This window comes from Saimiri boliviensis, chromosome 20, assembly GCF_048565385.1.
Source record: "Saimiri boliviensis isolate mSaiBol1 chromosome 20, mSaiBol1.pri, whole genome shotgun sequence".
Classification (NCBI taxonomy): Eukaryota; Metazoa; Chordata; class Mammalia; order Primates; family Cebidae; genus Saimiri; species Saimiri boliviensis.
The window spans coordinates 22,187,929-22,214,287 of record NC_133468.1 but is presented as its reverse complement, the minus strand read 5'-3'; the positions used below and the strand labels follow the sequence as shown (position 1 = coordinate 22,214,287).

The window sequence follows — 26,359 nt, the reverse complement described above, 5'->3', positions numbered from 1 at the left end:
TCGTATTGTGTTTCTCGGCTCCATCAATTCACTTATTTTCCTCTCTAAATTGTGTATTCTTGTTAACATTTTGTCAAACCTTTTTTCAAAATGCTTAGTTTCTTTGGATTGGGTTAGAGCAAGTTCTTTTAATTCACAGAAATTTCTTATTATCCACATTTTGAAGCCTGCTTCTGTAATTGGAACACACTCGTTCTCCATCAAGCCTTGTTTCGTTGCTGATGAGGAACTGTGATCCCCTGCTGAGGGGGAGGCGTTCTGATCTTGGGTATTCTCAGCCTTTTTTTGGCTGTTTTCTTCCCTTCGTTGTAGATTTATCCATCTGTGGTCTTTATAATTACTGTCTTTGTAATTGGGTTTCTGAGTGAACGTCCAACTTACTGATTCTCAGCGCCGAAATCTGAGCAACCCACTGCGCCAATTAAATCAGCGGCGTTAAGATTGATGGTGCTTTTCTGACTCTGCACCAAGAACTGACGCTCCGAGGCGCCAGCAAAACTGCCTCGCCGGTCACTAGAGTCGCGCTGGCGACCTGTGGGGCTCCTCCGCTGGGAATCTCCTGGTGTGTGAGCAACAAGAATTCATGTGAAGGTGTGGCGTCCTCTCGTTCTTTGTGTTTTCACTGGGAGCTACAATCCCGAGCTGCTAGTGATTAGCCATCTTGGATCTCTCTCCCAGTATGGTTTATTATTACTGCCTTTGGGGCCAGACACTGGAGATTTGGAGGTGAAAAGATGTAGATGCTGTTCCTGTAGGGCCCCTGTGAGCCCTAGAACTACTGGGCAGATTTTAACTATCTGCTTATCCTGAGCATCCAGCTGCACACCTGTGTGACCAGGAAAGAAAACCAAGCCTCACTCTGCTTTTCCTTTGTAATAGTGCTCCAACAGCGTCTAGATGTAACAGCATCCAAGACCAGGCAGGTGGCAGGGAAAGAAATTTTGGGGTTAGACAATGATCCCTGGGAATGACATAGAAGGGACCATACTTCAAGATCTAAGAACTGAACGGAGAGAAATGAATACTGAACTTTGAAGGGGTCAGGGAGAAAAAGCTGTTTTCCTTGACTTTTCTGGGTGAATCCAAGAACTTCCATGGAGTCATTTCTGGTCAGGCCTTGATGGGCATCCAGAGTAACCCTAAATATCTGATATAGGGCCAGGCACAGTGTCTTATATCTATAATCCCAGCACTTTGGGAGGTTTAGGTTGGGGGATCACTTGAAGACAGGAGTTCGAGACCAGCCTGGGCAACAAAGTGAGATGCACCCCCGACCCCCACCCCGCCATCTCTACAAAGAAAAATAAAAATCAGATACAGGCCCTTAGAGAAGCACAGAGCTTGTCTGGTGGTTAATTCATTTTCTAGCTGTTTGATCTTGGATATGTTATTTAATCTCTCTAGGCTTCAGTTTCTTTGTCTGTAAAATGAGAAAAATAATACTGTATGGTCTTATTTTAATTCGAATATTTATTGTTTCACTTTATGTGTGAAATCTAAATAACCCCAACTTCCCAAATTAAAGGTTGTCAAGAATCTTGCAAGGTTGTGGATTGTAAATTGTAAACTCTGGCCAGGTGCGGTGGCTCACGCCTGTAATCCTAGCACTTTGGGAGGCTAAGGTGGGTGGATCACCTGAGGTCAGGAGTTCAAGACTAGCCTGGTCATCATGGTGAAACCCCATCTTTTTTTTTTTTTTAATTGTAAACTGTGTTTATGCTATAGCCACATGATAGCACTGTCCTAACAGGTACTCAGAAATATCTGCCATTCTTCAACAGGTGAGGTATTTTTTTAAAAAAATTTATTTGCATAGGTTATTGGGGAACAGGTGGTGTTTGGTTACATGAGTAAGTTCTTTAGTGGTGATTTATGAGGTTGTGGTGCACCCATCACCTGAGCAGTATACACTGCACCCCACTTGTAGTTTTTATCCCTCACCCCTTTTTCACCCTTTCCCCCGAGTCCCCAATGTCCATTGTGGCATTCTTTTTTTTTTTTTTTGTATTTTTAGTAGAGACGGGGTTTCACCATGTTGATCAGGATGGTCTCGATCCCTTGACCTCGTGATCCACCCGCCTCAGCCTCCCAAAGTGCTGGGATTACAGGCTTGAGCCACCGCGCCCGGCCATTGTGGCATTCTTATGCCTTTGTATCCTCATAGCTTAGCTCCCACTTACGAGTGAGAACATACAATGTTTCATTTTCCATTCAGCAGGTGAGCTTTTAATGACACCAGTTTTGAATTACTTGAGGTCTTTACGAATGCCTCCCTTGAGTAATTTGACTGTTCACACCTCCCTTATAGAGTAGTTGTGAATATTTAATGAAATAATGCAGCAACCGGCCCACAGTAAGCACTCAGTAACAGTAGTGTTTTTTTGATACAATAATCATCCCTGAGAACAAAGAGAGAGAGAATGCAATGGGAGAAGGTTATTATATTCATGAGAATAAATCAGCAGACCTAGGTCTGCTGTTACCTCATCTGTAAATTGGCCGTACCAGTGACCCTGTGAGGAGCTGAACATTTGCAAACTTTGGCATCAATGGCAAAGTTGAAGATGAAGGCAGTTACAATGGCTGATGCAATTCTATAGCTCGGCGTGAATGCTATAAATGCCCGTTTTTCTATGGGTGTGCCCCACTTTAAACAAGATTGGAAAATTCAGATTTAATCATTCAATGACTAGCTTGTAACTTTTTGTTAGTATTACAATGTGCAGGCTGAGTATGGTGGCTCACACCTGTAATCCCAGCACTTTGGGAGGCCAAAGCAGGTGGATAGCTTGAGCCCAGGAGTTCGAGACCAGCCTGGACAACCTGGCAAAACCTCATCTCTGCAGAAACTATGAGAATTAGCTGGATGTGGTGATGCATGCCTGTAGTTCCAGTTACTTGGGAGGCTGAGGAGGGAGAATCGCTTGAACCCAGGAGGCAGAGGCTGCAGTGAGCAGAGATAGTGCCACTGCACTCCAACTTGGGCGACAGAGCAAGATGTTGTCAAAAACAATAAAATAAAATAAAAAATGTGCAAAGACTGTCTGGGAAGGATTAAAAAGCTATGAAACATGCCCTTACCACTGAGGAAATCATAGCCCAGACAAGCAGGGATCAGTCTGGCTTATTGGCGGCCTCACGTGGATCACAGACTACTCTACTCTGTACTCCATACTTTTGGTTTTGGGTTTTTAATTTTAAATTGTTGCCAATGTTAAACTTGAGAGATTTCATGTTTAACATTGGTGTTTGCTGCTTCTCTTGAGCAGCAGAAGGCTCTGGCAGCACCGAGTCTGCATTTGGGCAGGTCACCAGCTGGCTGCCCCTTGAGACAAGATAATACGAGCTGACTTGTGTCTCCCGAGAATTCACACATTGAAGTCCTAACTCTCAGATTCTCAGAATGGGACTATTTAGAGACAGGACCATAAAAAGGGTAATCAAGGTAAAATGAGTCATATGGGTGGGCCCTAATCCAGTATGACTGGTGTCATTATAAGAAGGGGACATCAGGACACAGACACAGAGTGACAACCATGTGAAGACACAGCAGATGGCCACCTGCAAGCCACAGAGAGAGGCCTCAGAAGAAACCGACACTGTGGACACCTTGATGATGGGCTTCCAGCCTCTAGGATCATGAGAAATACATGTCTATTGCTGTAGCTCCCCAGTCTCTGTATTGTTATGGTGTCCCACGCTGACTAGGACAAAGAGCCTGAGTTGTCAGGGTCCACAGTCCTCACCGCTCCCAAATGTCATGCATCCCACTCCTGTACACATTGTTCACAGCCTCTGTCAGTATCTGGGTTTGCAACCCCTGATCCAGAGGAAAAGAGTAATGATGCTCCATGTATGTTGTGTGTTCTTATTTCAAAGTTCTGATGTTCATATCTTCTTTAATTCTCCCCACACTTCTAAGAGGCTGATACTGTCATCTTCACTTGGCAGAAGAGAAAACAGAGCTTGGAAAAGGGAAAAATGATTTTTCCTAGGTCAGAGCTGGGGTGTAACTCAGGCCTGCTGGCTCGGGGCCCAGAGCTCATGTTCCTTTACCATGGCCCCTCAGCTAACAGGGGAGTTACTAACAAGGCAGTGATGTGTATGTGCATGTGTATGCGCATGTGTATGTCTGTTATAGAAGTAAGCTATTTATAGAAATGAACAAATCCAGGGGAAGGTTATTTGCTGGAAAAAATATTTGGCACAGAATTCCTTTCAAAAGAAAAGCTAGAATGGAATATAATTAATAGAAGTTTGATTTATGCAAGAGTTCAGCTCATGGAGGCAAAGTAAGGTGGGCAGGCCTTTGACCTGGAAGGAGTGGGTGTGAAGCTGTGGGTGTGGAGAGGACTCTCTTACCCCACAAAGAACATTCAGGAGTAGAAAGCGTCAGTGATTGAGACTGCAGGAGAGACTCTCCGATCAGCAGGGTCAGGATAAGAAAAGGAATAGCGAGACAGGGGAGAAGAACAGGGAGATGTGCAGAGAAAAAAGTGACATCTTGGATGAATATTGGATAGAGACAGAGTGGCTTCAAAGGTGACTCCAGCCTTGTGAAAAGTAGTCTCAGTTCATCCATACAATGACACAGTATGACACCATTAGAAGGACAAAGTAGGCCTGTATATGCAGATATGAACATGGAGAAGATACACTATTAAGTTAAAAAAGCAAGTTGTGCCATGGAACGTAAAGTATGATTCTCTTTGAGTTTAAAAAAAAAAAATGGCCAGGTGAGGTGGCTCATGCCTGTAATCCCAGCACTTTGGCAGGCTGAGGTGGGTGGATCACAAGATCAGGAAATTGAGACCATGCTAGCTAATACGGTGAAACCCTGTCTCTACTAAAAATACAAAAAATACAAAAAATTAGCTGGGTGTGGTGGCACACACCTGTAGTCCCAGCTACTTGGGAGGTTGAGGCAGGAGAATAGCTTGCCCCTGGGAGGCGGAGGTTGCAGTGAGCCAAGATCTCACCATTGTACTCCAGCTTAGGTGACAGAGCAAAACTCTGTCTCAAAACCAAAACAAACAAAACCCAGCACAAATATAGAGTGTATATGTGTGTGTGTGTGTGTGTGTGTGTGTGTGTGTGTGTGTAGGGGTTGAAGAAATAATTTCTGAAAAGAAACAAAATCTTGTTAAAGGGATTACACCTTTCAGGAGAGAGTGTGTGGGTTTTTACTTTTCACTTTCTACCTTTTTGAACTGTACGAATTTCTTATGATGAGTATCGTTACTTTTATAACATTTAAAACAAAAGGTAACCCTAAGGTTTAAGGATTGGAAGACAGGTAAGTGTGGTATCCCTCCTGCTAGGAGGTGGAGAGAAGTCAGACATTTGGCAGGAAACAAATTCTGCAGTGAATCTGATGTGTCAGAATGAAGGGCTGTAGTGATGGTGGAAACGTGTGGAGTCTGAGGAGTGGGCAGCTGAGAACAGGAGTAGTTGATATAATTACTCCAGATGACAGAATAAAGTAGAGAATGGTGCAGAGGGAGGGCAAAAATAAGGATGTGAGAGGACAGATTTTTAACAATGCTAACAGCACCAGCCCTGGGTTGACCTACGTAGGACATTGGCTATTATTATTACTGGTTCAGCATGATGGAAACACAGGGTCTCTGAGAGATGGTCAGTCTAAGGAAGGGACCCCTGAAGGGTTCCAAGCATGGCAATTTTGTGGTCAAGGAGCAGGAAGGATCACAGTGAGGTTGTGCAAGGGACTTATGGTGTCAGAGGAGAGACCTGGGCTGGGAGACTATTAGGGGCCATTGCAATTGTTTAGCTGAAAAGTGAGGTCCTAGAAGGGGGCAGCAGCAGTGGGGTTGGAGAAATAAGAACAAAGCATATTAAGACAAGTAGTTCAGGGGAGGAAAAAGAGTGAAGAATCATGAGGCACTGGGTACAAATCTCTGCCTGACGTTCAACACCTTTTGAGCTCAGTTTGACAGTCTGTATCACATATTTAAATAAATGTGACTATTAAATGAAATAATGCATTCAGTAAATGTTAACTGTGATTGTTAGCTCAGGTACCGGACTCAAACGTACCAGACTTAAGTCCCTTTTTCATCAGTTACGAGCTGTGCAACCCTGTTGAAGTCATTAACGTCTCTGAGCCCAGTTCCTCTTTTGTAGACAGGGATAATCTGTTGTCATGAAAATGAAAGAGCGCAAGTCAAGTGCGGGCAGGACTTGGCACAAAGTAGGCGCTCAATATGGTAAACCACTGGGCACGGAGCCTGGCATACAGTCAGGACTCCAAAGATGTTAATTTGTGTTATAACACAGAAGGCAGAAGCAAGAGGCAGGAGTGCGGGAGCTGCCCAGCCCGCAATGAGGGCGCGCTGGCAGCTCTCCCGCCTTCGCACCCGCCCCGCCCTCAGCAGTGCGATCCTCCTTCTCCCGCGCGCACTTGCCGCCCCTCCCGACCGCGGTGCGGGACACTCACCCTCGCGGCTGCCCGCCACGTCCAGGGGCGTCCGGAGCAAAGAAGCTCTCGGCGGCGCTCCACGTCCCTGCTTTTCTCCGCGGCAGCAGCCAGGCCGAGCGCCGGCCCCAGGCATAGTTTTCCCATCCCGTCATGGGCGGGAGAGCCTTCCTCCCGGTCACGTGGGCTGGCCCGCAGCGCAGCACTCTTTTTAGCAGCTGTTTGGAAAAAAACTTGCAGCGCTGATGACAACTCGGGTGTGTCGCTGCATCTCTGCGTGTGTAGAACTTGTGAGTGTATAATCAGACTGATTGATTCCCACGTGTTTATAAAGGTGTGAATGTACTTGTGATGATAAATCATATATATGTGTTTAGTTATGTGTGTGCATACGTGCATTTATCAACATTTTCATCAGGGCTGTTCGGTGTATCCACACATGCACGCGCATGTCGAAGACGGCAGCTCGGTGTGTTAACTGGAGCGCTCATCAGCGGCTGGATGTACACAGCAGTGGCTAGACATCTGTATGCGGGGTGCATGTTTAAATGTGTGTATGACTGTGCAGTGGCTCATTCTCTGTGTGTGTTGATTTGTATGCATGCCTTTGTGTGGATTTTGTCTGGAGTGTGCACATATGCAATAGTGTGAGTGAGTGCCCCTGTGTCCCAGCCCTCATTTCTCCCCTCCCCAGCAAGTGAGGCTTCACTGGTCTCACTCACTCTCTGGCCCAGCCTCAAGTCATTGAGAGAGGTATGAGGGTCTCAGCTCCCAGGACAGGCAAAGCAATCTTGTTAAGAAACCAAGCAGGCACTGGAGGAAAGAGAATCCCTCCAAGGCCTGGCTTTTGCTTCTCCCTGTTCCTTCCACTGCTCTCTTCCACTAGCTACCCATATTTTACTCTATGGCCAGAGCATCTGGTTAACAGCTGGTAAATGACACAAAATTTACAGTCAGAAATTTAATACAGATATGCATTCAAATTCTAATGTTGGATCCACTGCCTTAATCAAGTCAAATAACCTCATAGATGGTGATTTATTTTCTGAAAAATTGGGAGAATAATATTACCTGCACTGTCTTTACCCCAAAGTTGGGACACTCACTCATAAAGATATTTGGTAAGCCATTGAACTATGTAGGGAATTATTACTAATATTACATAAATACTGTTTAAGAATGTAAGTTTGTAGGCTCAACAAATATTCATTCAACAAATATTTAATAAGCATCCATTATGTGTCAGTCCCCAAGCAAGGTGCTGGGGATAGAGAGGGAAACAAATAGGCTTGATGCCTACCCTCATGAAACTTAGAGCCGTCCAGCTGGGGGTGATACATGTGGTTACAAGTAAAATGAGTGTTACAGAAAAGAAAAACTTAAAAGTATAAACTGGGCGGTAAGGGGAAGGCCTGTGAAAGTGATGTTTCAGGTGAACCCTGAGAGACGACTGAGACCTGTCTCAATGTAGGCGAACTGTGAGCTCTAAATATGAATGAGTGATAACATGTGAAGCAGAGTTCAGGGTGTTGATATACATATGTCTGGAAAGGAAACTTTCATCCACTGCCCCTTGTGTCAGATGTGTCAGAAATCCGAAAGGTGAGGAAACTGCTTAGGATGCCTGGAGGCCATTCAGAATCTAAAGGGTTCAGGAAAGCCCCTCTCCTAGGGTACAGTGGGAATATCTGTGTGTTACCCATGTGCCTTCATTATGACAGAGGCTGAAATCACTGGCTTGCTCTTGTTGGTTTAAAAAAAAAACGGTTAATGAAAAGTTTAAGAAAGGAAGTGATGCTATACTTCGCAATGTGAAACATTTACTGACTGAATGAATGGGGACAAATGTTTTCTCAACTTTTGAAGATACCTGGAACCTAGGTTTCCTGAAGCCTAGTAGAGTTCCTGGGTCCTTGTCTTATGGGTCCTTGCAGTGGTGATAGCTTCATGTAGCAGGCAATCCAAAACACTTGTTAAGCAGCAGTTCCACAAGCTCCAAGAACTGTGTCAAGCTAGACTGGGGCTTAGGACTTTCTCTCCCTAGTTTCTCTTTGTCTTGAACTCAGTCTACGAACATTTGTTTGCTTGAGACAGGGTCTCGTTCTGTCGTCTGGGCTGGAGTGTAGTGGTGCAATCTCAGCTCACTGCAATCTCCGCCTCCCCGGTTCAAATGATTCTCCTGTCGCAGCCTCCCAAGTAGTTGGGACCACAGGCATGTACCACCACACCCAGCTAATTTTTGTATTTTTAGTAGAGATGGGGTTTCACTGTGTTGCCCATGCTGGTCTTGAACTCCTGGCATCAGGTCATCTACCCGCCTTGGCCTCCCAAAGTGCTGGGATTACAGGCGTTAGCCACCACACCTGGTCACAGTCTATAAATATTTATCAACTATTTTGGGTATGGGGACAAAGAGGTGAACTTCTGAATGAGAACACAAATTACACTAGGAGGCAAAATAGAGTAAGTGCCATAGGAAAGGTGCAAAGTGTGAACATGAAAGAGGAGGATTTTTCCCTTCCATCAACTCATTTCACATCCATTCATGTCTAAAGAACATGCTAGTATCCATCTAGAGAAGATGAATGACATTATGACATTGATGGCTACAGAGTGGGGCAGCTATGAGCCAGATGTGGCAGACTGGTTTGTTCCACAATTGTTCAAACTTTTCTTGGTGTGCCTTCCTACGTAAAAGAGACTAGAAAGCTAAAAATCAATTTCCCAGACTCCTTGCTGTTGGGGCTCCCATTATAATTTAGGTTTAGCTAGTCCTGTGCAACTGGGCAAGACCTGAATTCAAAAGTGTGTTCAGAAAAAAAACTCAAAAAACAAAACCTGAGCCGGGCGCGGTGGCTCACGCCTGTAATCCCAGCACTTTGGGAGGCTGAGGCAGGTGGATCACGAGGTCAAGAGATCGAGACCATCCTGGTCAACATGGTTAAACCCCGTCTCTACTAAAAATACAAAAATTAGCTGGGCATGGTGGTGCACGCCTGTAGTCCCAGCTACTAGGGAGGCTGAGGCAGGAGAATTGCTTGAGCCCAGGAGGCGGAGGTTGCGGTGAGCCGAGATCGTGCCATTGCACTCCAGCCTGGGTAACAAAAGCGAAACTCCGTCTCAAAAAAAAAAAAAAACCAAAAAAACAAAACCTGAGTTTTGTGAAGAGGAGGGGGCAGCCTGGAAGGAATCTACTTTGCTGTTGCTGACTTGGAAGGTACAATGTGACTCTGGAGTTCTGCCAGTTCCTGATTCCCATATTACACCTAAGATGTTGTGTTCCTGTAGTCAACTGGGCCAGTCACTGGCCTCCTGATTGTGGCAGAAGTAACTGTTCCCTTGGGGTGGTGGGGTTAGTATGGTGACTGGTTTTGAGACTCATTTCTGCAAGCCCAAGTCAGAACTTGTTCTGCAATGGTTCTGAGTTTGATTCTTTTTATTAAATTCATGTCTGCTTAAAATCCTAACTGACATATCATGTTATGAATTATAGGTGTTGTGAAAGTCAGGGAAGGGAGATGAGTGTGGATCAGAACAAGCAGGGAAGAAAGGACTGCCTTCTTTACTCTTTCTGTCCACCTCCTATGCTCAACCCCATTTCAATCCTTCAACCTTCAATCCTTCAATCCATCAACCTTCAGATTGATCAGTTGATTAAATATAAGCAACTACAATGCACCAGGCACTCTGCTTGACGTTGGGGTCACAGTAATGAACAAATAAGGAAGGTCTCTGCTTCCACAGGGCTTATGAGACAGATGCGAAACCAGCAACCAAGTAAATATATGATTCAAAACTGTGGTACGTTATGAAGGAAACTAAGAGGGAAACATGGGAAAAAATACTGATATGAAGTTTGTGAGATAACCTATTTTGATTGAGAAGTCTAGATGATCTCTTCAGTAGGTGATATTTAAGCTGAGCCCCAAAGGATAAAAAAGGGCTTGTCATACAAAGGTGGCCAAGGTGAGGGGAGGTGCCAGGCAGAAGGAATGGAGTATGTACAAGCTACCTTACTCTTTCTAATGCCTCCCTGTTTAACATTAGCCTAAACATAGCCTTTTTTGTTGAGGGGGCTGTCCTGTGCATTGTAGGATTAGCAGGATCTCTGGCCTCTGCCCACTAGATACTACCTACTAGTAGCAGCCCCTCTCAACCCCAGCTGGGACAACCAAAAATGTCTTCAGACATTGCCAAATGTTTCTAGAAGGGCAAAATTGTCCTCTGTTGCAAACCACTGTCTTATGGGTAGCTCTCTCTGCTTTAGTCAGGGTGCTTTTCTCACTGACTCCCAAATGCACCATCAATGTTTACATTTCTGCACCTATAATATGCTGTTTCCTCTAATTAACCTCTCTTCTTCTGCCGCTCCACAAAGCCTTACCCATATTTTTACTACAAATTCATGGCTTTTTCCATTAGGGAGGCTCTGTTTGGATGACTCTCATGTGTTTTGGTTGGTAAGGGAAGAGAGGTCCATCCTAGTGCTGTTTGCCCTCTGGCTACAGCGGCAAGGGAGTGTGAATTACATACCCTTTCCTTTTCTGCCCAGTTAGGAGCTGAATTGGTGGGCATGAGACCAGAGTGAGCCAGTCTTTCCATGTGATCTCCATAAGATTGCCTTGCTTTTCTTTTGAATGGTTGACTGCAAAGAGGTAGCCCTGGGCTGCCACTAGCTGTATTTTCCTGCCACTTGGAGAGACCCTGCTTATGGCAGGAGACAACACACAAATAGAAGCAGATTCAAGAAGAACTGAAAGGTGGAGCAAGTGCCATGACTACATTATTAAAGCCCTTTTTCAGATACTTGTGCTAAAACAGCCTCATTCTTATATTTTCTTTCTTTAAGCTACTTTGAATTGTTTCTGTCAGTTAGCATGGAATGTCCTAATCAATATCCTTCAATGCCTAGTTCAAATATTTCCTCTTTTTATTTTTTATTTATTTTATTTTATTTTATTTTATTTATTGTAGCTCGCGGTTAAAAGGGCCGCCGGCGGGGGGGCCACGCGGCCCCAGTTATGCGCAAGCATGTGCTCTGGCGCTGCAGATTGACCCCCGGCGCTACTCGGAGGCGCGGCGGGGGCTCAAAGACAGCGCGTAATATTTCCTCTTTTATCAAGTCCTCTCAGCATAGAACAGTAGGAAGGAAATGCCTTCTTTGCATTCTTAGCTGGTTTGCTGAATCCCAGCAGCCACTTCTGTGCATCTCTTCCCAGCTCTGAGTTTAGTGATGTAATGCTGGTCATGTGAAAGTAATCACAATATGGAAATCAACAAATTCTACAAATCAGAGCACTTTTCTCTTTACCCCAGCCCCCAGCCTGTTTGCCAGCACATCACTGTCTAAATCCCTTCCCAATTGTATTAGCCATTTGGGTAGTAATCATGTAGCGATTTGACACTTCTTGCGTTTTGAAAATGGTGAGATCGGGAGGACAAGTACCTTGTATTCTGCATCTGAATCTTCAGAATCTCAAAGGAGGAAAGGTCCTGAGAAATGATTTGGTCCATGATCTTCATTTTATACACGAAGACAAAGAAGTACAGAGACCTTCTGTGACTTGATGGTTGTGCCAAGAAGAAAGTCTTCTGACTTACATTCATTATTTTAATGCAGGCTTCCCCTCCCATTTTCAGCCTTTCATTTTCTCCAATTTTGGTATAAAATAACATTTTGAAACTATTGTTGAATCATTCTTAACAGCTGATGGCCAAGACCCAAGTTCTCAGATCCTTACTTTTAATAAGGGGCTGTGAGGTTCTCCAGAATGAGATAATTCCAGATGGTGCTCACCAATGTGGCAGTACCGGGGAGACAGCTGTTCATAGAGAGGACCTGCTGCCATTCCACAGACTTCTAAGCCCTCAAGCCTGGAGAACTGTACTCACTATTGTAATGTCATATGAGGGAAAAGATTAAAATCACCCAGGTTTAAAAAACCATGATGCTGAAGTGAATGTTGCCTGCTCTGTGTATTATGTCACTTAGAATGAAACAAGGTCAACCCGAACAAAAGCTTGCCGATTAACAAAAAATTAAAAATACCCAATTTATTTTTTTATGTACCCATTCTGTTTCCAGGAACTTATTGTGGAAATGTGCATATGGATATTCATTGCAACCTTGTTTAATAAAGGATTAAAAGCCATCTAAATGCCCAGTAATAGGGAGCTGATTAAATAAATCACTCTATGTACCTACAGAGGCAGAATTCTGTCTTACACGGAATTATCTCTGATATATACTGTTGAGTAAGAAAAATAAGGAGCAGAACAATGTATACAGTTCGCTACTATATATGTTAATAAAGGAAAGGAAAGGAAAACACACAAACACACACGGGACTAAAAACAATTATTTCTGGAAGGATATACAAGAAATTGTAACCCATGAAGTTGTCTCTGGAGAGGGGAACTGGCAAACAGTTACGAGAGGGAGTCTTATTATTCACTGCTTTTCTTTTGGAATGATTTGATTTTTAAAACCATGGGAATATGTTACTTATTCAGCATCCCTCCCTCCAATAAAATAGAAAATAAGTAAATGCTGTATTGTAGTTTTTGGAAATTCTTATTTTCCTCTGTGGATGAGAAGGATCTGAGGATGTGCCAGTGAGTTTGGATAATAGTAATCCTTCTACAGTAATATACTTTCTTAAAAAAATTTTAAAATAGCATTTTGTTCCATCTTTCAAAAAATTTGGGACAAGTATTTCCCACGACACACCTGAAGGAACCGAGGCACAGAGGCAAGCCATCTTCCCAAGATTACACACTGAATGAGAGTTAGAGTTGGGATAATCCAAATCTTGCACCTAGCCATAAGTTTCTTCTACTAGACTATATTTAGCTGGACAGAAGGCTTCAACAAGTAGACTAGTTTTCAAGAGAACGAAAAGAAGAACCAGAGAGTTCTCAGAGGCTCTTCTTGCTTTACGTTTTAAGAAAGTTAAAGCTCTGAGACAGAGTCCTAGTGCAGATGAAATCAGACCAAAATAGATGTCACTTACATTCAACAATAATTGACCCACAAAAGCTCCAATTGGTTTCCAGATGTATCTTGAAGGGCCTCAGCTGGAAAGACTTCATTTTGGAATCTTATGCAAAAAGCTCTTGATGAGGTTTCTGAACTCAGTGTGTGGATCAGAAATGAACTAAAGTTTGATTTGAGAAAATGCCCTGCTAAGAAGTTCTAGAGGTTTCTGCTTTGCAGAATCAGGTTCTGAGGAAAGTAACCTATGAATGAGTCCAGAAACAGGCTTTGCCACATTTTGCCGGGGTGATTTTGGGAGGGAATATAAGAAATAAAGGATCTATCTTTGCCTTTTGGCTGGGAAGAAAAGTAGAAATCCCACATTAATGAGACATGATTAAATGGCGTAAATGAGATATTGGTAGTGGCTGGAAAGGGGTATTTTATCCGTTAGCTGTTCTGAAGTAAAAGGAGACTAATTTCTCTAAATCTTGTATTTCAAAAGACTTCTTTTTTTTTTTTTTTTTTGAGACGGAGTTTCGCTCTTGTTACCCAGGCTGGAGTGCAATGGCGCGATCTCGGCTCACCGCAACCTCCGCCTCCTGGGTTCAGGCAATTCTCCTGCCTCAGCCTCTTGAGTAGCTGGGATTACAGGCACGCGCCACCATGCCCAGCTAATTTTTTGTATTTTTAGTAGAGACGGGGTTTCACCTTGTTGACCAGGTTGGTCTCGATCTCTCGACCTTGTGATCCACCGCCTCGGCCTCCCAAAGTGCTGGGATTACAGGCTTGAGCCACCGCGCCCGGCCAAACTTCTACAGATTTCCTTTAAATAACACTCAGAAGACTATGCCTCATCCACTTAATTTACATCCAGTAAGTTTATTTTATTGTAAATTAAAAGTCTTGAAGTATTCAAGAGTGTTAGTGTGCTACTACTTGTGAAGACACACACACACACACACACACACACACAAGGTACCCATGCACATACTTGTTTATTCATAACCATCTCTTTAAAGATACGTATCTAGTAACAGTAGCTGCCTCTGGGGAGAATTCTGGAGCTGGGGGATGGGACGGGAGTCACAGCTTTCACTGTACTGTTGCAATTTACCATATGCCTATATTACATATTAAAAATAAAACACTAAAAAAAGTTCAAAGAGAAAAACATAGATTTGGTGGCTATTCTGTAACCAATTAAGAAAATTTAGCATTACCAAGGATGTAACAATTTGGCGTTATATACCTATTAGCCTGAATCAAATTATACTAACCTAAATTGAATAAAGCCTTTTGACCTAATCTCTGATTAGCAGAAAACCTAGAATAATTAGTTAAATAGCATACAAGAAGACAATCAAATCAAGTAACTGGGATATTCTTCAAAATTTTAATGTCATGAAAAAATAAAAAGGTGGTTCAGAAATAAAAGATAATAAAATTAGAAATAAAAGATATCGGGGGGGACTTTGAATATGGTCTGAGTATTAGGTAATATTAAAGAATTATTATTAATTTTTCTCAGGTGTGAAGAATGGTTTTGTACTTACATAGCATAATGTCAGCCAGGAGCTGTGGCTCACGCCTGTAATCCCAGCACTTTGGGAGACCGAGGTGGGCGGGTCACCTGAGATCAGGACTTTCAGACCAGCCTGGCCAACATGGTGAAACCCTATCTCTACTAAAAATACAAAAATTAGCTGGGTGTGGTGGTGTGCACCTGCATTCCCAGCAACTCAGGAGGTCGAGGCATGAGAATCACTTGAACCCGGGAGGCAGAGGTGGCAGTGAGCTGAGATTGCGCCATTGCACTCCAGCCTGGGCAGAAAGAGTGAAACTCTGTCTCAAAAAAAAAAAAAAAAAAAAGAATAAAGTCCTTATTTTTAGGATATGCATGCTGAAGTATGTAGGGGTGAAGACACATGATGAACTCACTTTAAAATGGTTCAGAATGTATGCACGCACATACAGACACACACTACTGGTTATTAAGCTATATATAGTCTCTCAGTTCCAAACTCAGCTATGATGCCAGGGCTGGGACTTTGCAAATCACATTTCTTTGCCAGCCAGCCTTGTCAGCCTGCAAATAGGGAACGCTAGAAGATCGTGAGTCTAGAAGAATGGCAAGTAACTTGGTCTTTTCTGTTTTGTTCCTGTTACTGTCATTGTCACTAAGCAACAGTTCCTTACCCTGGCAATGACTGTTATTTCCCATAGGAGCAGCTGGTTCAAGTTTGCATCCGTCCCCGCCGCCCCCATCTCAGTCTCATTATGCTTCTTCAGACAACCAGTATCAGAGGGCAGATGCTTTCTCAGTCCCAGCTCTGTGGGGCCCTCCATTAAAGCTTCTCCATTTTAATAATCCCCAAGTATTCTCCATATCCTCCCACTGCTAGAGCTGGTAGCCGCTTTGTGCATTTACTGTAGTATTCCTTTTGCCCTTTCAGTTATCCAACATCTGGTTAACACTTCTTTACATTAAATTCTCCCTGTGAAAGCAACTGGTATAGGCCGGGCATGGTGGCTCACGCCTGTAATCCCAGCACTTTGGGAGGCCAAGGTGGGCAGATCACAAGGTCAAGAGATCGAGACCATCCTGGCCAACATGCTGAAACCCTGTCTCTATTAAAAATATAGAAATTAGCTGGGGGTGGTGGCACGTACCTGTGGTCCCAGCTACTCGGGAGGCTAAGGCAGAAGAATGGCTTGAACCCAGGAGGTGGAGGTTGCAGTGAGCCAAGATTGCGCCACTGTACTCCAGCCCGGCAACAGAGCAAGATTCTGTCTCAAAAAAAAAGAGAAAGTAACGGGTATAGTTTGTGTATCCTGACTGAATCCTGATTGATTCAAAAGTTGAGATCAGGAGTCCCAGGAAACAGACTCTCAAAGATGAAATTTTTGAAGTGTTTGGGTTTGTCTTTAGACCTGAATGAAATGTTGAGCTCTTTTTCATGAAATGGAATGCTGGTAATCCATGAGATGGAGTGGCACTGATATTCAAATTACTTATTGTAATAAAGAACCCCCTGAAGCAGGTGCCTTGGGGGCCACGTGACTGCTTGGAATGAAGATGACTATAAATATCATGAGGTGGGATGCCTGCTTCTGAGTGCATGGAGTGCTTACAGGAAGAAAATGTGACACTCAGCACTTTCAAATCTTAGCTCAAGTCTTTATCAGAGAACTAGAGAGCATCTGTGGCAGTCCTAAACGTATCTAAATGAGATTTGGATACATCTCATAGCCTACATTTCAACATGAATTTGGCAGGGGTTGGGGGTTGGGGGTGGAGGTGGGGACATTCAGTCCATAACAAAATATGGCAATAGACTGATGCCCATGGAATTTATGGGTTTTGTCTGGGTGATGTACTTCATCACCCAGAAGCATCTGGTTTGTTTGAATGATGGAATGATTTACTTAAGACTCAGTTACTTGCAACTGAGAGGAAAATAACCTAAAAGGATTATGTTCTATTTCACAGGAATCATTTTGTGCTTTGAATTGATAATCAAAGACATATAACCCTGACTTCCAAGGTCAAAATATGAGTCCAGAAATCAAGAAGTAAAAGTGGAAGTGGCTCACTTTACTATTGCACCTATTAATCCAGTCAAAGAAGGTGTGCTTCCCACTGCTGCATCTGTGAACTCTGTTATTTTGGCAGTCTTGTTTCCCAAGAGAGGAATGCTTCCACTAGGTGACCTAACAGTGGTTCCACTAAATTGTGAGTTGAGATTGCCACTGATCATTTTGGCTTGTGTTATGAGGATGAATTCCAGTGGGCCTGAAATTGGCCTCAGTTGTCTGCACAGCACCAAATCTTGGTCAAGGCATAATACATCCTGATTAATAACATTGTTTTGCAACCTTATGTATGAGGAGTTTCCGGGTAGTTTGTACCAGTTTGTCAACACTGATTACTGTAATAGTGAGATGAATGATTTATACCTAAATACTTCTGCCCCTCCCCCTGTTCTCCTTCTTCTAGGAACACAAAAACTTGGTTGTTGGAGCTGCTTGTTATGTGGCAAAAATATGTCTGTGTGAACAACAGAGTATAAGAAACTCCAGCTGAGACTCCATTTTGAGCCCTCTGGTTCTGAGGTGTTTCATGCTCATACTGTTGATGCCTGACCCAAGAGAGTGTGTCCCTACTGCCCTGTATTAGTTTCCTATTGCTGCTCTAATACTTTACCACAAAATCAGTAGCTTAAACAACATAAATTTATTATCTTACATTCCATAGGTCATAAGTCCAAAATCAGTCTTATAAACTAAGGTCAAGTTGTTGGTCAGCAGGCTTATTCCTTCCGGCAATTCAAGTGGACAACCTGTCTTTACCTTTTCCAAATTCTAGAGGCTGCCTGAATTCCTTGGCTGGTGGCCCCTTCCTCCATCTTCAAAGCTGGCAGAGTAGCATCTTCAAAACTCTGACTCCCTGACCTTTGCTTTTATCTTCACATCTCCTTCTCTGACTCTTCTGCCTCTTTATGAGAGGGACCCTTGTTACTACAATAGGCCCCTTGTATAATCCAGGATAATCTTCCTATCTCAAGATATTTCACTTAACCAAATTTGCAAAGTCCTTTTTTGCCATATAAAGTAACACACACACAGGTTTCAGGGATAAGTATGCTGACATCTCTGAAGGACCATTTTTCTGCCTAAAACAGGCCCTAACACTTAGTGCTCAAAACTGTCCTTTCAACCTCTTTGTATGAGGCAGCCTTTAGCTATGATGCATATCTGTATTTCAATGCTGATGCTATATATTATGTCCTTTTCCTGTTATAAATTATAGATCTGTCATTTTGGGTCCTATTATCTGGCAATTGAATGCTGTCCATCACCCTTAGTGCTGGGCTCATGTCAATGAACCAACAGGTAGAGAATGGAAACACTTTACTGGCTAGGGCAGTCAATTATGATTACCAAGGAGAAACTGGGTTGCTGCTACACAATGGTAGCAAGAAAGACTATGTCTGGGACACCAGTGGGTGCTCTGAGTATACCTCTTAGAGCTTCTATATCCAATAACAAATGGTAATAAAAAGTGATTCTTTTTTTTGCCTAATTGCCCTGCCTAGAACCTCCAAGTACAGTGTTAAATACAAGTGGTGGCTGGGAGCAGTGGCTCACACCTCTAATAATAGCACTCTGGGAGGCTGAGACAGGCAGAATGCTCGAGCTCAGAGTTTGAGACTAGACTGGGCAACATGGGAAAATCCCACCTCTACTAACAATACAAAAAATTAACCTACCATGGTGGCGTGTGCCTGTGGCTGCAGCTACTCAGGAGGCTGAAGGATCATTTGAGCCTGGGAGGTGAAGGCTGCAGTAAGCCATGATTGTGCCACTGGACTCCAGCCTGAGCAACAGAGTGAGACCTTGTCTCAAAAGAACAAACAAGTGGTGAGAGTAGACAGTACTGTCTTTTCCTGATCTTGTGGGAAAGGCTCTTTTTCGCCACTAAGTATATTAGCTGTGGGTTTTTTATAAAGGCTTATCAAGCTGGGGAAGAGTCCTTCTATTTCTAGTTTTTTTGTTTTGTTTTGTTTTTTTTAATTAAAGGATATCGTATTTGTCAAGTGTTTTTTTCTATGTCTGTTGAAATGATCATGTGGTTTCTTTTATTCTATTAGTTTGATGTATTGTACTGGTTGGCTTTCACATTGAACCAACCTTGCATTATTGGAATAAATCTCACTTTGTCATAATGTATAATTGTTTTTATATGTTGTTGGATTGAGTTTGAGTATTTTATTGAGATTTTTATAAGCATATTCATAAGGAATACTAGTCTGTCGTTTTCTTGTGATGTTATTTGTTTGGTTTAACATTACAGAATGTTAAATGTAAAGTGTCGCTTCCTTTTCAATTTTCATAAGGAATACTGGTGTGTAGTTTTCTTGTGATGTTACTTGTTTGGTTTGATATTACGGAATTAAGTAAGTGTTCCTCCCTTTTCAATTTTTTGGAAGAATTTGTGAAGGACTGGTGTTCTTTTAATATTTGGTAGAATTCATCAGATGACAACAAAACCATCTGGTCCTAAGACTTTCCCTAATTCCTTGGATTTTTTTGGATTACTGACTCAATCTTTTTACTTTTTTTTTGAGTTGGAGTTTCGCTCTTGTTACCCAGGCTGGAGTGCAATGGCGCGATCTCGGCTCACTGCAACCTCCGCCTCCTGGGTTCAGGCAATTCTCCTGCCTCAGCCTCCTGAGTAGCTGGGATTACAGAACGTGCCACCATGCCCAGATAATTTTTAGTGTTTTAGTAGAGACGGGGTTTCACCATGTTGACCAGGATGGTCTCCATCTCTTCACCTTGTGATCCACCCGCCTCAGCCTCCCAAAGTGCTGGGATTACAGGCTTGAGCCACCGCGCCTGGCAATCTTTTTACTTTTTATAGGTCTATTCAGAGTTTCTATTTTTTCTTGAGTCAGTTTTGGGAGGTTGTGCCTTTTGAATTTTTCCATTTCATCTAGGTTATCTAATTTGTTGGTATACAATTGTTCAAAATATTTCCTTCGATTCTGTAAGGTTGGTAGTAACGTCCCCTCTTTCATTCCTATTTTTCCCAGGTCAGTCTAACTTAAGGTTTCTGAATTATGTTAATATTTTCAAAGGACCAACTGTTAATTTCTATTATTTTCTCTATTGTCAGTTTTATTTATTTCCCTCTAATCTTTATTATTTCCTTCTTTCTACTTGCTTTGAGTTTAGTTTGCTCTTACTTTTCTAGTTTCTTTAGGTGGAAGTTTAGGTTATTGACTTTTCTTTTCCTTTTTTTTTTTGAGACAGAGTCTTACCCTGCTGCCCAGGCTGGAGTGCAATGTTGCAATCTTGGCTCACTGCAACCTCCGCCTCCTGGGTTCAAACGATTCTCGTCTCAGCCTCCTGAGTAGCTGGGATTACAGGTGCCTGCCACAACGCTCAGTTAATTTTTGTATTTTTAGTAGAGATAAGGTTTCACCATGTTGGTCATGCTGGTCTTGAACTCCTGACCTCAGGTGGTCCAACTGCCTTGGCCTCCCGAAGTGTTGGGATTATAGGCATGAGCCACTGCACCCAGGTGACTTTTCTTTTTAATGTAAGCATTTACAGCTTACATTTGCTCTTTGCTAGAACAAAGCAGTCAGAAGGTAGAATAGCTTTTGCATGCTGTGTCTCTTCGCTTCCTTCTTTTTCCCATGCTGGATGCTTCCTCCTGCTCCTCCTGCCCCTCGTGCCCTTGGACATCAGACTGCAGGTTATTTGGCCTTTAGACTCTTGGATTTACACCAGCGGATTGCCAGGGGCTCTAGGGCCTTTGGCCACAGACTTAAGGCTGCACTGTCAGCTTCCCCAGTTTTGAGGCTTTCAGATTGAATCCCTACCAGCTTCTCTCATCCCCAGCTTGCATATGGCCTATTGTGGGACTTTGCCTTGTGATCAGGTGAGCCAGTTCTTTCTAATAAAATCCCTTTTACATGTACATACATCCTATTTGTTCTGAATCTCTGAAGAACCCTAATACAGGTAGCAAAACCGACCACTGGAAGTCCAGACATATCCTATTAGTTTAGCACGTATAGCATCTTCCCCATTAATTCCAGCAAAGGTACTAGAGCTAACCAGCCAGGAGGGGGTCATATGGGCTGATAGTGAGGGGGAAATAGTTCCTCAAGAAAAATCAGGGTGTTATTATTAAAAGAAGCAAGTTAATGAATGAATGTTAAGCAGGTCAAAACAAGACGATCAGACTGTCATATCCCAATTCCTATATGCCAAGAACTACAAAGTTTATACAGTTAGTAAGTAGTGAAATAGGACTCAAATCCATTGCTGAATTATAGTAAGATTTATGGCAAATTTGTAAAACAAAAGTAAAATAACCTGAGGACTCTCTTTTTTCTTAGAAGTACAAATTACAATAGGCAATAATAACCTTATACTGCCCTTTAAATTAAGGTAGACTTTGAAAGCTTCAAATTCGATGTTTCTAAATGCCTGGCAGATATTAAAGCCATGCCCATAGTATCTAATATAATTTAGTGCTTAAAAAAATTTTAAAAAAAATCTGTATACTATAAATATCTAGAGTTTTTTTTTTTTTTTTTTTTTTTTTTTTTTTTTTAACATAGGGTCTCACTCTGCTGCCTGGGCTGGAGTGCAGTGGCATATTCACAGCTCACTGCAGCTTCCACCTCCTGGTCTCAAGTGATCCTCCTATTTCAGCCTTCTAAGTAGCTAGGACTATGGGTGTATGCCACCATACCAGGCTAATTTTTGTAGACAGGGTGTCACTTTGTTGGCCAGGCTGGTCTCAAGCTCCTGGGCTCAAGTGATCCTCCTGCCACAGTTTCCCAAAGTGCTGGAATTATAGCTGTGAGCCACTGTGATCAGCCTTTTTTTTTTTTTTTTTTTTTTTCAGTGTCTCACTCTGTCACCTAGGCTAGAGTACTGTGGGACAATCATGGCCAATTTCAGCCTCAATCTTTTGGACTCAAGCAATCCCCTGCCTCAGTCTCTCCAGTAGCTGGACTATAGACATGTGCTACAATGCTAAGCTACTTTTATTTTTTGTAGAGACAGGGTCTTGGTATGTTGCTCAGGCTGGTTTTGAACTCCGGGCCTCAACAGTCTTCTTCCCTCAGTGTCCCAAAGTGCTGGGATTACAGGTGTGAGCCACTGTACCTGGCCTCAGAGCCTATTTTTAAAAATTGAGGCTGGGCTTGATAGCTCATACCTATAATCCCAGCACTTTGGGAATGGATCGCCTGAGGTCAGGAGTTCAAGACCAGCCTGGGCAACATGATGAAACCCTGTCTCTACTAAAAATACAAAAATTTGCCAGATGCAGTGGTGGGCGCCTGTAATCCCAGCTACTCAGAAGGCTGAGGCAGGACAATCTCTTGAACCCAGGAGTGGAGATTGCAGTGAGTTAAGATCACACCACTGCTCTCCAGCCTGGGCGACAGAGTGAGATTCTGTCCCAAAAAATAAAATAAAAAAAAAATAGAGATATAATTCAAGTATCATCAAGTTCACTATTTAAAAGTATAAGTTTATTTGGTTTTGATTCCCATTTGTTCATGCCCAAAAATGCTGACCTATTAGTCACTAACTTTAAGCAGCTTTTGGTTACTTAGACAAACAGTGAGGATGCCCAAAATCCACATGCTTGTCAGCATTACAGAAAAAGTCACTTATATTTTCTCTCTCACCTGTGTTGCTCAGTGATTTCTTGTAGTCTGGAGGTTACTGGCTCCACCAGAGTTCTGTCTGCCAGTTTTGGGTCCACAGAGGCTCAGGTGGGGCATTTTAAATATGAGCCACTCGTATCTTTTCTAGGGATGTTTCAAATCGGGTATTTGGCAAAATCTGTAATGAGAGTAAAGTGGCTTTCATTCAAAGCCACACAGAGAGTGACATCTGCTGGCCATGAAGATTATGTCTTTATTCTATTTATATTCCTTTTCAAAATTTATCAATGACCTTAAAATAAAATATAAGAAAAGTCATTATCTGAGATAGAGTCTCAAAAAAAAAAAAAAAAAAAAAAAAGATGGCGTCTCCCTCTGTCACCCAGGCTGGGGTGCAGTGGCACGATCTTGGCTCACTACAACCTCTGCCTCCTGGGTTCAAGCGATTCTCCTGCCTCAGCCTCCTGAGTAGCTGGGATTACAGGTGTGCGTGCGCGCCACCACGCCCGGCTTATTTTTGTATTTTTAGTAAGGATGGGGTTTCTCCGTGTTAGCCAGGCTGGTCTCAGATGCCTGACCTCATGATCTGCCCACCTTGGCCTCTCAAAGTGCTGGGATTACAGGCATGAGCCACCTTACCTGGCCTACATAGATTTCTATGTAGGAAATCTAGTTACGAAAGCTGGTTACAAATGAGGATCCTTGACCTTATCACAGACCTGCTAATCAGAATCTCTATGGTAAGGCTCAGGAATCTCCTTTTCAGCAGTCTTGATAACTTAGAGTTCTGAAGTAATTTAAAGATGACAAACAGTGACTAATATATTAGGCTATTTATTAATATTCATAACATAGGAACTATAGGAATGGACATTGTGAGACTAACTCCGAAGAGTATATTTAAAAAAACTCTTATATAAGCCAGATCATTCCCTTTCCCATTATATTTCATAATTCTCTTCTGATTTCATTAGCTTCTTCATAACAAAGATGCGTGAACTCAATCTGTCATTTTGCCTTTTTGACTTCTGGGAAGTCTTCTCTTTTCTCTTGGTTCAATTCCTGGCCTATTGTACCATTTAACTGGATATTCTAGTGCTTAGGTATCTTTTTTACATATCTCATAAACAGGTTAAACAGAAATTCAGAATTAGAAAAATCTCATGATAGCAACTAGGCAGTAGTACTTAATCTTTTCTGCTGTTTGTGTTTTTATTCTCAAAACACACTTTCACATGCCTCATTCAAGGTTAAAGTCATTAAATTTTTTCAAACATAGAATTCAGTATATCATAAATATGAATGGAAACAGAATTACAGCTTAATTTTATGATACGAAGATTAAAATTACACATTAAAAAAGTGTATCAGCTTACAGTGACTTCTGCTGCAGCTGCTGCTTTTGTTCGATGATGTCTGAAAAACGAGGAACTTTTTTTGAAATAGCCACACGGATATCATCACTCAGATTAAGGCAGCTTCTGGACTTCGTTCTGAAATGTAAAAGTGATGAAAATCCCAACTCACAAAGGTATGTAGTTGCAAACGGCATAAGGATTTCTAGAGCTGTCTTTGCCAGGTTGGGAAACACTGTGAATTGAGCACACCAGAAATCCTCAAGCTTCATTGTCTCAAATTCCATTAGGATTTGGCCACTAGCTCGTAATTCAGCAAGATCATTTTTCATTAAATAACTATCATCAACAAAATCAATATTAAAAAGAAATGGATCCAGTATCCATTTACTTGCTTCATCAAGGTCTCCAATGGAAAAATAGCCATGAAAGAAGTTGCTCAATTGTTGCAGATGCAGTGTTATTTCGGCTGCAATGAATATTCCTTCATTATCTGAAACAATTATTTCTTCAAGAAAAGGAAAATTGGTAAAATTTCTTTTCTCAATTCGTTTTTGCCAAAATGGAAACTTTCTAACAAAAGCAGATAACTTCTCTCTAGCTGATACTGTGTTCATCCCAGTCCTTTGCATAGAGGCACTGAGTTCATTTAAGTGTTTGAATAAATCTGCAAGGTATGCTAGGTGAATTTTAAACTCTTTATTTTCAAAGCCATCAACCAAATTACTGCTTTTGTGGTGAAGAAACTGATTTATTTCTTCATACATTTCGAAAATATGAGTAAGTATCTGGCCTCGGGAAAGCCACCTCATTTCAGTATGGAAAAGGAGGATACTATATTCTATGCCAATTTCTTCAAAGAAAGCCTGAAACAGGCGATGATTTGGAGCTCTCCCTTTGATGAAATTTATTACCCTCACCACAGTAAACAGAGCATCCCTCAGTTTTGTAGGCAATGTCTTTATGACAAGTGCATGAGGGTTCAATAAACAATGTGTGATCACAATATGAGGTAACTCTTTTTTCACATAGGCAACAAACTCAGAATTTTCTCCTAGCATAGAGGAGGCACCATCAGTACAAACAGAGCCACATACATCAAGTGCTATCTTATGCTTCAGAAAGAAGTCTCTGAAGAGATTGAACACGTCTATTCCTTTCATGGATAGCTGCAATGGTTCACAGAAGAGAAATTCTTCTATGATCTCTCTTTCTTTTATATATCGCACAAATGCCATTAGCTGACTGCAGTCCTCCATGTCAGTTGTCTCAGCAAGCTGAATGCCCACTTTAAGAGGACTGGCTTTGATATCTTCTAGAACTTGCTGTAAGATATCTTGGCTCATTTCATCAATTCTAGAATGAATCACATCATCTGATAAGGGTACCTGCTGAAGCTTCTTTTGTGCATCTGGTCCCAAAACTATTTGTGCTATTTCCAATGCACAAGGTTTCACTAACTTTTCGGCTATTGTATGAGGATTCTTCTCCTTGGCACATAAATATGCAAATTGATATGATGCTTGTAATAAAGTATCCTCATGAGATGCAACTCCAAATGCTTTCAAGGTTTCACTCTGATCAGACGGTGTGGGCATATGCTTCAAGCTATTGACATCATGCCCAGCTATACCGCCATGCTGTCTGTTAAAATGGTCTGACAGTTTTGATGGTCTGAGATCAGCATTTGAAAATACTGAGTTACACAACACACACTGTGGGCGCTGAGTTCCATCAACTTCTGTTGTACAGGTGAACCAGTAGCGAACATAGTCATCATCCCATTTGCGTTTCTTCGACATGGCACACAAAAATTCTCAGGTAGTATTCCAGAGATGCCACAGAATTTTGCTTTGGGAGTAAAATACAACCCACACATTAAAAACTACTGGATAACTGAATTAAAATAAAGCCACATCACATGCTATTTTGTCATCACATGCTATTTTGTACATGCCAAGATATAGCCTGCAGCATGCCAATTCGAAGTAAGCCAAGACAGGATATCGTTCAACTTAAAGCTTGCAACTCATAGCTAAAGGCTTGGAATAAATGATTTGCTAGTAAGTTATATGCGGGAAATTTGAGCTTAGACAAGTTATTTATTGGTGAATTACAGGTATAGCCTAACTTGTTTTCAATAACATATGCTATAAACAAATCTAGCGCATTTTGTATCCCTGGAAAGGGCATCTCACTACCACTACCTCCTTCCATTCAGCTCCAAATATGTATGCATACCCTCAGTTAAGAATCACTGAATAGGCTAGGAGCAGTGGCTCACGCCTATAATCACAGCACTTTGGGAGGCAGAGGGGGGCGGACTGCCTGAGCTCAGGAGTTCGAGACCAGCCCGGGCAACATGGTGAAACCCTGTCTCTCCTAAAAA

At 42.3% G+C, this 26,359-nt stretch overlaps 1 protein-coding gene and 1 non-coding gene across 11 annotated transcripts in view; both read right to left on the bottom strand.

Annotated features, from left to right (window-relative positions):
- Nucleotides 1–26,359, bottom strand: part of LOC101047282 (C1q and TNF related 2) — a 59,740-nt gene that overhangs the window by 29,564 nt on the left and 3,817 nt on the right. For 2 of the 10 annotated variants that reach the window (XM_074390550.1, XM_074390549.1), the window contains exon 1: nt 6,458–11,520. In XM_074390550.1, the coding sequence (XP_074246651.1) occupies nt 6,458–6,835 (378 nt within the window). In that variant the 5' untranslated portion in view covers nt 6,836–11,520. Of the gene's footprint in view, nt 1–6,057; nt 6,431–6,457; nt 11,678–16,085; nt 16,203–21,815; nt 22,794–23,991; nt 25,822–26,359 lie in introns of those variants that run through there. The other 8 variants (XM_074390547.1, XR_012515327.1, XM_074390548.1 and 5 more) reach the window with 8 other exon arrangements.
- Nucleotides 11,403–11,536, bottom strand: LOC120360443 (small nucleolar RNA SNORA76). Its single transcript, XR_005576940.1, has one exon. It is a non-coding gene; the product is annotated as a small nucleolar RNA SNORA76 (small nucleolar RNA).